Source organism: Rhipicephalus microplus, chromosome 8 (assembly GCF_043290135.1).
Source record: "Rhipicephalus microplus isolate Deutch F79 chromosome 8, USDA_Rmic, whole genome shotgun sequence".
Lineage (NCBI taxonomy): Eukaryota > Metazoa > Arthropoda > Arachnida > Ixodida > Ixodidae > Rhipicephalus > Rhipicephalus microplus.
This window is the reverse complement of record NC_134707.1, coordinates 32,504,664-32,517,631: the sequence shown is the minus strand read 5'-3', so window position 1 is coordinate 32,517,631 and position 12,968 is coordinate 32,504,664. Positions and strand designations below refer to the sequence as shown.

The 12,968-nt window shown below is 40.0% G+C and overlaps 1 protein-coding gene across 1 annotated transcript; it reads right to left on the bottom strand.

Moving 5' to 3' along the window:
• Window positions 1-4,371: 4,371 nt before the first annotated feature.
• Window positions 4,372-12,968, bottom strand: LOC119165300 (uncharacterized). Its single transcript, XM_075871471.1, has 4 exons — window positions 12,640-12,968; window positions 12,033-12,048; window positions 10,410-10,742; window positions 4,372-6,952 (listed from the first exon to the last, which is right to left on the bottom strand). The coding sequence occupies exons 1-4, from the start codon at window positions 12,766-12,768 to the stop codon at window positions 6,642-6,644; spliced, it is 789 nt and encodes a 262-aa protein (XP_075727586.1). The 5' UTR covers window positions 12,769-12,968; the 3' UTR covers window positions 4,372-6,641.

The following is a 12,968-nucleotide window of genomic DNA, read 5'->3' as shown; positions in this document are numbered from 1 at the left end:
CGGAACAAAATTGAAGAGAAGCTCACATACACAGCGCTAACAATATATCAGACAGTCCGTCCTTCTGGCCAAATTATAGTCAGCCGATCAAATATTCCCGCGCCTATTTTCCTGCACCTATATTCCTGAACCTATATTTCTGCACCTATTTTCAAGCTTAAAGCCTTGAAGTGCACACGTATTGAGCTATTTAACAGTTTACAACTGTTTCACGCTTTTTGTTACACATTCTTATGCCATCAACACGGTTGCTGTTTGCAGGAAGCTTAAGGAAGGTTTATGCTCAACAATTCTCCCAAACAACATTGATGAATACTTTAATTCTCTGCAATTTCCAGTCTTTATATACGCAGTTGGTCGGCACTTTAGATTCGCATCAACCTATGTTGATATTGATAATTAGTGTTCATCTGCTTCATGTTATGCAGAGAAATCTGCATGCAAAGACATTTTTATGAGGCCACATGTAGATGCTTGTGCTTACCCTGAATATACTATGTAGCCGTGTTGTGCATGGCTGGCCCCTTTTTGTCTCGAAGTGTATCTCGATGTGTCTAACTGGTAGATGGCATTGCATGAGCAAAATGATGTTTTAGTGCGCGAGTTGCTTCTTCTAACAAGAAAACTGTATTAATAACCAGTTTGCTCAAAATCTTCTTCATTTCGCATTCACAGAGTCTTATAAACCTTACCGCCATCAACATATCTAAAAAAATTATTGTTTGCATATTTGAAATTCGGGAACGTCCCCAGCTGACAAACAAAAGGCTTCAAGAAAGCGAGCTCTTTGCGCGCTGAACAAACAAATTATGATTGTTTGTAAACATCATGGTGATATGACTCGCCATGGCACTAATCACTGAAAACACCAGCAAACCGGTTAGCTTTTGAATGAAACTGGTGAAAAAGTTTCTCCAAAGAACATTTGAAGAAAACAAATCAAATGGTAGTGATAATCCATGCAGTAGGTTAAGAAGTACTACGGTGAGAAATTGAACAAGACCCTTATCTTGTTATGTTTATGGACAATCTATTAGACATTGAAACTGGTTGACTAGGAGAATCAGAAAATTTGGTCAGTGCTCCAGTATAGATCTTTACATGCGTGCTCGCCACGTAAAAATCCACCTCTTATTGCTTAGGCCGACAAAATTATTGTGATGTCCAGAATATATATAACTACGATGCTTACTCGTATATATGGGTTGTAGCAATATTATTTCATTGCGATAGCAATTATACGGACACTCTCGACTGGATTTCGCCACAGGCGTCGGCGTCAATGCCATGCACCGTATATGTACACGTATCTATGTATGAAAACGCAAGAAAGAAAAAAAATCCCTAAAAAGACTCCGGCGCGCGGAATCAAACGTGGGACCACAGCGTCTTGAATTCGAGGCGTCAACCACTGTGCCACCGAAGAGTATCTCTCGAAACGTCCAAATCGCAAGCTATTTATACCTACTACTTTCCGTTGTTGGCGGGCATCTTGGGGGGAAATCATTGTGTTTTCTAATTATCAACAAGATGGTGCAATGAGCGCGCAGCGGCTTTCACCTCTCGCACGTACTATGGCCCGCGAAAAGAAGGGGAGTGGATGATCTCTCGAGTGCCCTTATCTCGCGGTGAGGAGGAGGGGAAGATGGTACATCTTGACTGACTTGGGCTTTACCTGGAACGATTCTGTTGTATTTACTGCGCGCACAAAGGTCACTGAAATTATTGCAATATCCCCTTGCTAAAAGCGTACCCTTTTAAGACACAATGAAGTAACAACTCAGACGCTTATTCGCGTTCATCTGTACCTGTGAGTACGTTTCGTGCATCATTTGTGCGTGAGAAACGCAGGGCACGTTTCTATTTGCTTAGTATTCTGCGCGTGACCTCCAATTTGTTGCTATTGCGTTCATTGCTTCGCCTTTCCGGCAAAGCTGTGACTTTTTCTCTTTAATTGCTTACTGCCTTCATGCTTGACACAGTGCTAGGAAACTCATTTTATTCTCTATGATCATTGCACTATTGAAAAAAATAAAGAAAGCAAAGTTTAGTGCCTTATACTCTGCGGCCATTGAAGTCACTTGTTTATTTTGCATTGCTTCATATCTCTCCTTCGCTTTATATATGGCTGTGTGCCCTCTGCATATGCGGTACCGTCGTCTATGAGAGAAAAACGTATGGGTTACTCTTTTTTTATCTTTATACTGCGCACCATCTCCTAACTTTTTGTGCTGCATCTTTTCAGATGCCTGGCACACAGGAATCAGAAGCAAAACGCTGTAATTCTTTTTTAACCCTTCGCTCACGTCGTTTTTACTAATTTGTCCTGCTGCGTTGGTGAGTAATTGATCTACATGAAGCAGCAATACAATGCAGCCTGTTGTAACGCAGTACAAGGAGTCAAAATACGTGCTTCATAAAAAGATAGCAGTAACACATAGAAATACTACAGCAGAAATATAAGCGACCATCACATCTCTTTGAAATTAGACGAAAAACACGAAGCACTGCGCCTCTAAGAATCTCATGAATGCCAACATACCACTTTTCGGTCTGTAAAAAAAAAAAAGTAGCTAGGTATGCAAGATAATAATTTATGCAAAAAACAAAACAAAAATACCCGACGTTTTCTAGCCTACTGACAAGGTTTCTAACTCTATTCGCAGGGTACGTGTGTCTAACATAAATATATAATGTCCCTTTCCGATCTTCAGTCCTTAGCGTCGCCTACAGAGTGAAGCTGAGAGGGGAAAAGACGGACAATATCATTTTCTTATCTAGGAAGCAACAGTACTATTCTTATCGACTCAGATATTCTAGAACCTGCCTTCAATTGACGTTTCACATTGACTTCAGAAAGTCGACGTGGCGCCGTCTCTAGGCAGAGGAAGTCTCCGAGTACGAGCGATAATCTGCAGCAACACTTCAGAAGCGCTGCATCATTTTCAGTCGAGCAGCAGTGCAGTGCTCAACTTTGTCAAGCGAAGGACGAAACTATAAGGAGTGGTTGTGAATAAGGGCGCGACCACTCTTCCTGTGTTTCGGCATCAACCAATAAAACGTCGAGCGTCATCGGAGTACGTGATCTGGCTCACGTACAGACGGTGAGAATATGGCGGAGCAAGTATATCACTTCCTGTTTGTACGCACGAAATCGTGCATGAATAACGCGGTCAACTTCATTTTGTTGTTAACTGTCCCGTGTCTTCGATAATCTCGCTTTGTTTTTTTGCCAGAGTCATAGAGCACGGTAGATGTTGTGGGTATGACAAAGTAAAATGAAAAACTATGCACCCACCTGTTTTGAGTGAGTACTAGTACAGTTTTTACACTGTTATACCAAAGTATGTTCATGGTGGTAAGTGAAAGCAGTGCTGATAATCTCCTAAGGAGATTTTTTGGTTGTTATTGCGAATTCGAAAGCTTGTTTCGATGCCAGTATATCAAAGCTTGGCTGCTTCCAGAAACTGAAATATGGTTTGTTTTAGACATTTATTTTAATTTATTTGTCTGTACGTATCGGTAATGACAGAACTGAGTCTTACATACGTTAGGTTTTTGCTCAGTGAAGACAAATCATACGTCTGTGATTGCGATTGCTTACCGAATATAAAATATACGTCTGTAAACATAAATGACCAAAGAAACGACAGGCAGGATTAAAATACTCACGTACTTTCAAGCTTGCTTTTGTGTCTTTCCGAGAGCGGTTCAGAAATGATGATGATGATGAAGATGGCCTAAAAGCATTGCTCCCACCCACTCTGGGGATTGGCCAAGAAACGATTAGTTAGATGGTGATTTCTTTATTACTTTCAAATTTACTGAATATTAAAATGCTTAGCAGAAATCAAGGTTTACTAATTAAAAGATCTTAAATCAAAACCGCCTTGACTAGATTAGGAATATTTCTACAGCAGGACAGATATCCCGGTGACAATGACCAAATGAGGAGGCTCCTACAGAGAGACTTTTAGAAATAATTAAATCCAATATAACTGAAGTAAAAGCCCCTTTAAAAAGTTTTTTCTCCGGACTTGAAGCGACTACACGATCAAAAATAATGCTCGATTTTTTCATCCTTGTTAGAGAAGGAGCAAAGAAAGGAAGGAGCCAGTCCAGCTCTATTCTTGTGTGTTTAGAAAAATAGTTTCGATTAATTCGTACTCAACTATGGGAGAGCGGTGAGCCGTCCCCATGTAGTAATTTAGTTTTAGAACTCTACTGCGTAACACCATAAAAATAATTTTTTTGCATGTTGACCAGAAATGAAACCAGGTTTACTGATCTAGGTGATCATAGGGATAATGAAGACTCTAACATGGTTCATACCCACTCTGGTGGATCGATGAAGAATTGAATATATGAATGTTTTAGACAGTTGAACTTTTTTATTTTTCAAAACAAAGACAACAAAACACACTTAAGAACGTAAAGGGCGCAGTAATGTTTTTGCGCCATTTATATCACGCCATATAGTGTATATCTTGATAGAAATTACAGCCTCATCGACATAGCTAAAATGTTCTCCGTTGCCTTAGCTCTCCACTGCTATATTAATACGTATACAAGTATGAATTTAAAGCCGCATTTGTTTTCTTTCACAGTTCGTTCGTTTCTTTCACGTTTCATGAAGCAACATCGTAAGCGTTCCAATGGTTGAAGCCCAGGGCCTAAGCACGAAACATAAGTACAGTCCTGGTCAAACGTTCACAAGCCATGCTTCGTTAAAATTTATGTGAGAGTTGAATGGGATAGTGAAGGGAATGAATGAATGGGGTAGTTATGGGATAGTGAATGGGATAACAAGAGTGTACTGTATCATCATTCAATCTATATTTTCAGAGGCTGTTCTGACGGAAACACCCCAGTGCAACATTTGCTTAAAATGGAATCTATAGAGCACTATTTTTGTCATGTCTAGGTTAGAGATCGCTAAGAAAATTGCGATAAAGTTTCAAAAACATCCAACTGCTACTGCTCCTTGTTCAAATCAATTACATTCGCACAATATGAACTAAAACTTTCAACAAAAAACTGTTCATAATTTTCATTAAATTTTGAGTAACCAGAAGATAACAATGCGCAAAAGATATGCTGTGTATGTTTAATATAAAAACGTACAGATGTGTCTCAACTTGGATGGCTTCACAGTTTATTTTAAAGCACCCACTGAAGAACACTGTCGGCACAGTATTGTACAAATGACATTGCTGTCTTCGTATCTTAAGGTTAAGATTATACAAAGCACAAGAATTATGCCACATTGCCCTTCTCGACATTGTAAATTCAGTTAGACTGTAGAGCTTGATGAAGTGGCCAGTCTGAATAAAAAAAAAATCAGCATTGCATTCGTTAAATAAATGTTTTTCTCGTGCATGTTGTGTAAACATGAGCACCGAAAGAGCGTTTGATCGCTTATGCAGTGCTGAATTTTAAGAACGCTCAAAAGAGTCGAGTTAGGTTAGTGAAAGCCGTTTTGAGCTTGTTCGATATACTCAATGAGTCCTACTCAATAACACACTCGCACTGATTCGTTTATTTTATGTGTTTGCAACGTACAGCTGTGAGGATGTTGCGAACATGAAATTTGAAATAGAGTCAAGGAGCTTCGCTGAAAGTATGTCAGTGATGCTGTGTGAATGCCTGCACTAATTTAAGTCCTTATTTATTGTACAACGCTAGAGCCATTTTTAAGTAAGCAGGTATATTCAAACAATATGGAGGTTGCCGTCACCATAGAAATTTCATAAACATCTGCTGGTGTATCCTAAAGAAATAACGTATTACAAATAAAAAGTGCATGCAAAACACCATCTGTACATATATGAACCCTTACGATTTATGTGACTGCGTATGATATTGTTGTATATGTGCTATGTATCACTAAATGCTTGCTTAGCGGCTGTTTCCGAGTGAAATTCTATTGTGCAAGTGTCCACGTGTATTGAAGTCGACAGCGATATCTGAACAAACATGAAGAAAGACTGAGGTGTGTTTACAGGTACCTCAGGTATAACTGTGTTGTGCAGGAAGTTGTAGCGCAGATAGCAAAATAGCCGATATATATAGGAAATAGTAGACAGTAACTAAGCTAATCGAATACCAAAACAAAAATTTATTTGAATGTGTCATGTCTCTGTTGAAGACATTTATTACAATTTCTCTCAAAATATTGTCAATCACAGATGTTACACGCTGGCAACTGACTGGCTCTGGCTTCACACAATAAGACTCGGTGGTGCCGTATCAATTGAATATTTCTGTTATTTTCTTTTCGCGAGTATTTAAATATATACATTCGCTTTTTTTTTGTTAGGCTACCCGATTCTTTGCCAATTCACTAGGGTGGGTATGAGCCACAAGTTTAGGATCTACATCTGCATCTACATCTACTCGGCGTGGGCGTATGCAATGCGTATAATTTAAATATCTGCAACATGTGCAGAAAATGCAGATACAGTTGATGAATGAGAATGAAGTCCTAGTGCCAACTTGACATGTAAACTGAGCATAAAGTTACAACCCACCTAAAAAACCAGTGGGCCAACAATAGAATGAAATGATCGTGATGTGCAGTGACAAATTGATGAACAATAAGTTAGACGGTAAAAAAAAGCGGATGTTTTACAGTCGGTGTCTTATGAAACAGAATTCTCCACAACTTTTATGTCACTTTTTAAGACCTGCCCTGCGCAATGCGTCGTCGCTTGGATGAACAAGCAGCGCCGGTTAGCTACGTTAGAGTTCAACATCAGCGAAGTGTCCGGCGTCCTAAATTGCGCGCATTCACCGGGGTTGACGCTGTCGCAGGGTCCCAACGCGTCACACAGTCTGACGTCATACAGAACCGCGTCTCCTGGTCGGGAAGGCACCGAGTCCCAGAATATTCGTGTTTCTGTTGGTTCCGATTTGTATTTGTAGAAGGAGATGTTGTTCGGAGGGTCAGGAGCTGGAAATAACAGAAAACGACACGGTGGATTAAAATGTTGGGGGCTAACGAGAACAAATGTTTTTTGTTTGCTGCCCTGCACAGTAGAAGTGGTAAGAATAAAAAGAAAAAAAAGCAAAATAGAAAGTGTCAAAATATAAAGAACAAAAAAAGCTTTGCACTCAAGTGGGCTGAAATCACTGTATCACTGTGAGGAACGCAGCACAGAAGGGCTCTGAAAACTTAGCCATCTGGTACTCCTGAACGCGCTCTTTAATCTAATAACACGAGTCTCTTGTGATTCGTCTATATCAGGAATGTAGCTACCGAAGCCGGAACCGGATACCCCGAGTGTAGGGCAGAAGGCAAGGACAAGCTGCAATATAATGTAGTCAGAGAGAAGAAATACTCGATGTTTCCATTCTCAGGTTAGCCTCATGCGAATGCCCAACAACATGGTGCCTTTTGATGCGAACATATTGCTCCGTGAATCAAGCGTATACTTACAGCCCGTGCATTTACACAAAAAGTGTTCATTAAAGAACACGAAATGGTCGAAATTTTCGGAGCGCTCAACTGCCACATGTTTCGTAATCATATTGTTTTCTCGGGACGAAAACCCCTGACTATTTTATATGATACCGGGATTCCCTAACAAGCACTAAAATCACTAGGTTTTTTTTTCGTTTTCAGAGTTTGCCCAAACGAAATGTGTCAGAAATGGTCAGGAAACCCATCCACGTCTTTGAGATTATGCGCGCAGCGCAGCAAGCCTCTAAGTCCCTATGACGTCACCACCCATGAACTACAATATGCGGCGGCATGACGAATATTATTTTTTCTTTAGATTTCGCATGAAACATTATCGTAGAAAAGGTTGATGTGATGTTCATCCGTAAAGTCCATACGGCATGCCACAATTATTTATTCTCGTATATACAATATTTATTTCTACTTCCGCGGCACATGTCAACTGAAAAGTTCAAAGCGAATTTTCCCAGATACTTCTTTATTTCACAGCCATTTTGTTTTTTGTTCTGTTTGCAGAACATGGAACGCTGAACTGCTGTGAGCTACTCACATTTATTCATGTGCAAAAACAGCGGCATTGAGTTCCTCAACACCAGTGATTCGTGGTTGAGATAATAAAAAAAACTGCTCAGATGTGTCCATAACGAGAGTAAACTGGTAAAGCCACAGCGGATGCGAATGGTGTCGTAGCGACAACGCAGTAGTGTGAGCCACTTCCTCTTTCCGAAGTATGACCGCTGCAACTCACGATAGCGACGCGACACATGTGCTGCAGCCTCAGGGTTTTTTTTTCCTTTTGTTCGGCGCGATACGCAGTCGCACGTGCGCGTTGCCTGGCGCCACTAAGTCGTCATATGCTCATTAGACGAGTAAGTTTTATTATTTTTCGTAAAGTACGCAGTGGCTGAGCGCTGCAGGCCGACATTATTTACAACACAAAAAGTCTTGAGAACCTCCTCTCATGATGTTAAAAAACAAGGAAACACAGAGGAACCTCTGTTTACAAGCCCCTACGTTAGCATTCACGCTAATAACAAATTACAACTGGTCTTCGCGATGTAAAAATAAATACAAGAGAAACTGCCTAATACCTTGGGTTTTACGTGCCAAATCGCAATATGTTGATACGAGCCACACCATGTTTAGGGTTCAGAAATTTATAGATAATTGGGGGATAATTGCACTGACATCAAACAGTATAGGCGGTGCTTGCATTGAACCGCCACAGAAGTTACGTCCTCAGGGGCAGTGGTCAAATAAACAGCATCCGGTTCTGCATCTGATATACGGGAATTTGTAATAAATTGCTACACATCTTTTCATTCATTGGGCAAATGAGATACATTTTAGTTGTTTTAAGGATAGTGTAGCATTACGAACCATAGCTATTACGCCAGTTTTTGGTGCATGGCTGTCGTGTTTTTGCATCGTGCAATATATTCATTCAGCTGTTGTGCTAGCTTCGTACAAAATGTTTGAAAAATCAATCAAATATATTTACAACAAAGTCAGCAGTTTTTGAAGTTAGCGTAAGTCATTCTGTTTTTTCTAGCACTTTCTCTTCAAACTCCAATTAGGGATTTCGACATGTCATTTTGAATTCCATGCAAACGCAATCCTACTTTATACTGTACAATAATGTTCATTTAGCTTCTGGCACAAGTTTAATACAGAATATAGGCTCCAAGACATTCCTCATTTTGATTACGCAACCACATTTGTTAGTTTGCACACACCTGTTCACACAAGAATCTACGCTGAGCATATAGGTACTATGAAAACAATATTGCATTAGAAGGGAAAGTTGAGTTAGTTGGTGGTTAATGCTTGCATATAAAAGCAGCGCAAAAATACAGACAGAGATAGAAGGAAAGCATTATCGTCTTGTTGTCTCTTCTTCTGGGATTGTCAGTATCTTCGCCCTGCTTTGACACCCAAGCAATGTTGCCCTGACAATATTTCTTTACTGCCCGCATTGAAAACGCTCGTCTATTGAAGAAAGAAACAAGCAACCGGTAATGGCAAATATTCACACGACGAGGGGAAAATGGCGGCGTATTTGCGCACGTTATTACCTAGTCTCGCACCTGCATTATTTCACGAAGTTTGTAGTGCTTTGTGGTGGTTTTTTAAATTTTATTATGTGCAAAGTACGCAAAAGTTTAGAAGCTACAAGGTCTAATAAAACCTTATAATTGTCAACAAACGAGATCATTAGGTTTAACTGCACAGCACAAGTTAGGGCCTTATATAGTCTGCTGAAAATCTATATCCAAGGCTATTGACCAAAGCAGCTAAGATATTAATAATTTTCTTCGTCATTTAGCTCTTTATCTAAGTGAGCAAAGTCTCGATCACAAAGCCAAAGTAAAGATGTACCCTGCCTGACAACACCCTGGTAACCAAGCGCACCCACTCACAGCATGCATCAGAACAAAACATTATACAGTAGCAATAAAAACTGAACCAGTTTTACACACTGTGAACAAACAGCATATTTTTATAATAGTAAAGAAAGAGTATAATAAAGCTGCATATAACGATTCCGCAGAAACACATTGCTATTGCACAAAAAAAACTAATAATCTTGAGGAGAAGAAAAAAACTAAGCTTTGCTTTTTTTATTATACAAAGAGTTCAGAGACAAAGAGTTTGATTAAATTCTGTAACCTGTCTGCTTTAAAAAGACTTAGTAGGAAGTATAAAATCGTTCATCTGCGATAGCGAATTCGCACATGCTGAATTAGATAATTGTCATGCGTTAATTTATAAAGCACATTGCTGGTAAATTGCCGTTGAATATATCTAGACGTATTTAGCATCATTTAGTTAAAGACATGTCAAAGCGAATTCGGCTTCCTGATTCTGTTACCACGAATTTGATCCTTAAGCATTCGAAGCAGGCTCTGAGCGGTGTATGTAAGGCAATCAAAAGACTTCAACTCACCGTATCCCGGAAAGAAGATGGGCAGTCGTACGCCATCGGAACTGCTAGTAGAACTGCTCCGGCGGGGAAAGTTGAGAACGTGCACTGTGACAGTAAGGTTCGTACACGGTGCAACGCCACCACACGTCAGCTGCGTAACATCGGGCATGAGGATTGTTCCGTTGGAGCAGAGTCCAGCCCTGCGCTCTCCGTCGCCATCGTCGATGCCACTGGCGGCTACAGCGCTAACTCGGACCCAATACTGGTCGACGATACCTTCAGGCTTCTCCCAAGACACGGTAAACGTTCCGTTTTCCGTTGACACCAGTGTGAGATTCACTACTTCAGGAGGCTCTGTGTTTGGGAAAAATGCAAGAGTTTTTTTTTTTATTTTCGCACTGAAGCAATGTTTTTTGAACGTGCACGCGACAGCGAAAACAACTTTTTAATGAGCAAACCTGAGCAGTATTTCGCGAACACTTCTATTGAATGACAAAATGGAAATCTTTTATGCATTGTTCCTTTTTTAAGTTTGTTTCGTAGTCTTGATAATTTGTTTCTATAGATTTTATTTTTGAATACCGCAACCCTTCCACATGGTTTCAGCGGAGTTAATGTGTTTTAGTGAACTTACAAATTTGCAAAAAAAAATATGAATCCAACAGAGAAAGCATGTGCGCCCTTTTGGAAGGAAAAAAAAAACTACAAGAAAATAATCAATACAGTGAGCAAAATAAACAAGCCCGAGCATATGTTTTGAAGTCCAGACAATCATTGTTGGAGCTGCGTAGCAAAAGTGCTTAAATATATTCACAGTAATACAGTTGCGAGTGGTACAACTTAATTATATTGATGCACCACTTCTACGAAGGATGTGAAAATTTTGAAAAACACTTTACAAAATTACAACAGTGTGGAAAAGCAGCATCGGAGATATAGGAGATGTAGGGAAATCATATTATCAGGTTAAACGGAGTACATCTAGTTTGCTACCCTACATGGGGGAATAGGGGAATAAGGTTGTAAAAGAGAGACAATGAAACAAAGTCAAGAAGATGCACAACACAATCCACAAACAGTACAGGGTTTCGCAGGGAATCAGTCGCTCAGTGATGTTTTCTTAAATAATTGTAGAAGGACTTGTGCGGGTTTCGGGGCTGATGTACTTAAAAACCATGCATCTAAGATATTTTCCTAACTGAAACCACAATCATCCAGTATCTCAAGGCACACTATGGAATCCAGAGATCTCGCTTCAAGTCCGGACTGTCGCATGAGACGTGGTCACACAGCTTCTGGACAGAGTTATCCCACTTGAATAAGTCAGACATACCACTGCGATAGCTGAGTTATCTGGTAAATGGTAAATCGACCCATAATAGACGATATTTTCTTCAGTGTAGGCGCTTTCTTCCATTAGGCTTTTTGAAACGCTTATTGCTATATTTACACCACACTTCATACCAGAGTTTATCAGATTAGGCAGAAGAAGTATTCCATAAGCAGACATTCTCTAATTCAATTGCCATGTGTTTCAATTGTTCTCACGCACTATCGTAACACGAAGCAAATTTTAAAAATGCATGTAAGAACACAAAAGTAGCTCGGTTTGCCTGAGGTATAAAGCATAAAAACAGAACTCACTGTGATCCTGATCGCCCTGAAAAGTGAAAAAAAAAAGTGGAACTGTTATGAAGGGAAACATAGCCGGCAATTGTAGCTGCAAACATCAATAATACGTGTATGCAAAGATGCCAAACACTTATTCTAGAACGAACTAAAAAAATGCACGACATTCAATAAAATTTCGCCAACACAATACTTGGAGTCATTGTAGAACGGCGAAACGGAATGACGGCTGGTTGTTTCATATTTCGAGCAAGGGCGAACTGTAGATCATGCCGTAGCCTCTGTCGTTTCCTCCAACATGTAATTACGTGATATTTTTTATCGAAGTTCATGCTTCCTTTCTTACAAACGCTAAGGCAAGAGACGCTTATTATCGATTAAAAGCCTGCACCATGTAAAGTGAAAATAAATGTTACATACCCATGAAACTCGATGCACGTTTACATGAGTGACTAAAATGGCTTGAAATCTTACACTGTGTGCATTACAGTTTGAAGCAAAAATTTATGTTTGCAAATGTATTTGGAAAACATCGCTTCTAGATTTACATTTCTGGAAGCTTGGAACATGTCAATTTGAAATGAAAAAAAACTAGTTATAATAAATTAACAAGATAACTTACCCACGAGACTCCAGCAAACAGCACCACGATAAGAATAATGAGTATAACCAAGACAGGTAAACCAATCTTCAGGGCAATTGAGGACGGCGTGCATCCACGCCTCATGTAGGGCTGCTGCGATGACAACATGGCCACTCTTCGGACTTATTTTTAAAAGCGCACGAGATGCTCGGAACTACACGGGCTCTCGATCCCTACCACGTCGCGAGGAGTCCGTTTTGAACGGCTGCACTATCTGAAACCGCTGACATCAACAACACGTGCCAACGAAAAAAGCCCCTCTGCATTGCACGGAACTTCCTAACCGCACCCACTCACCGGGAAACCCG

What these genes read in the sequence shown, in the direction of transcription:
- LOC119165300 (XM_075871471.1), bottom strand. Translation starts at nt 12,768, where the DNA reads ATGTTGTCATCGCAGCAGCCCTACATGAGGCGTGGATGCACGCCGTCC. An exon ending in CATCTTCTTTCCGGGATACG is followed by an intron (nt 6,953 to 10,409) that starts GTGAGTTGAAGT and finishes TGTTATTTCCAG; the next exon opens with CTCCTGACCCTCCGAACAAC.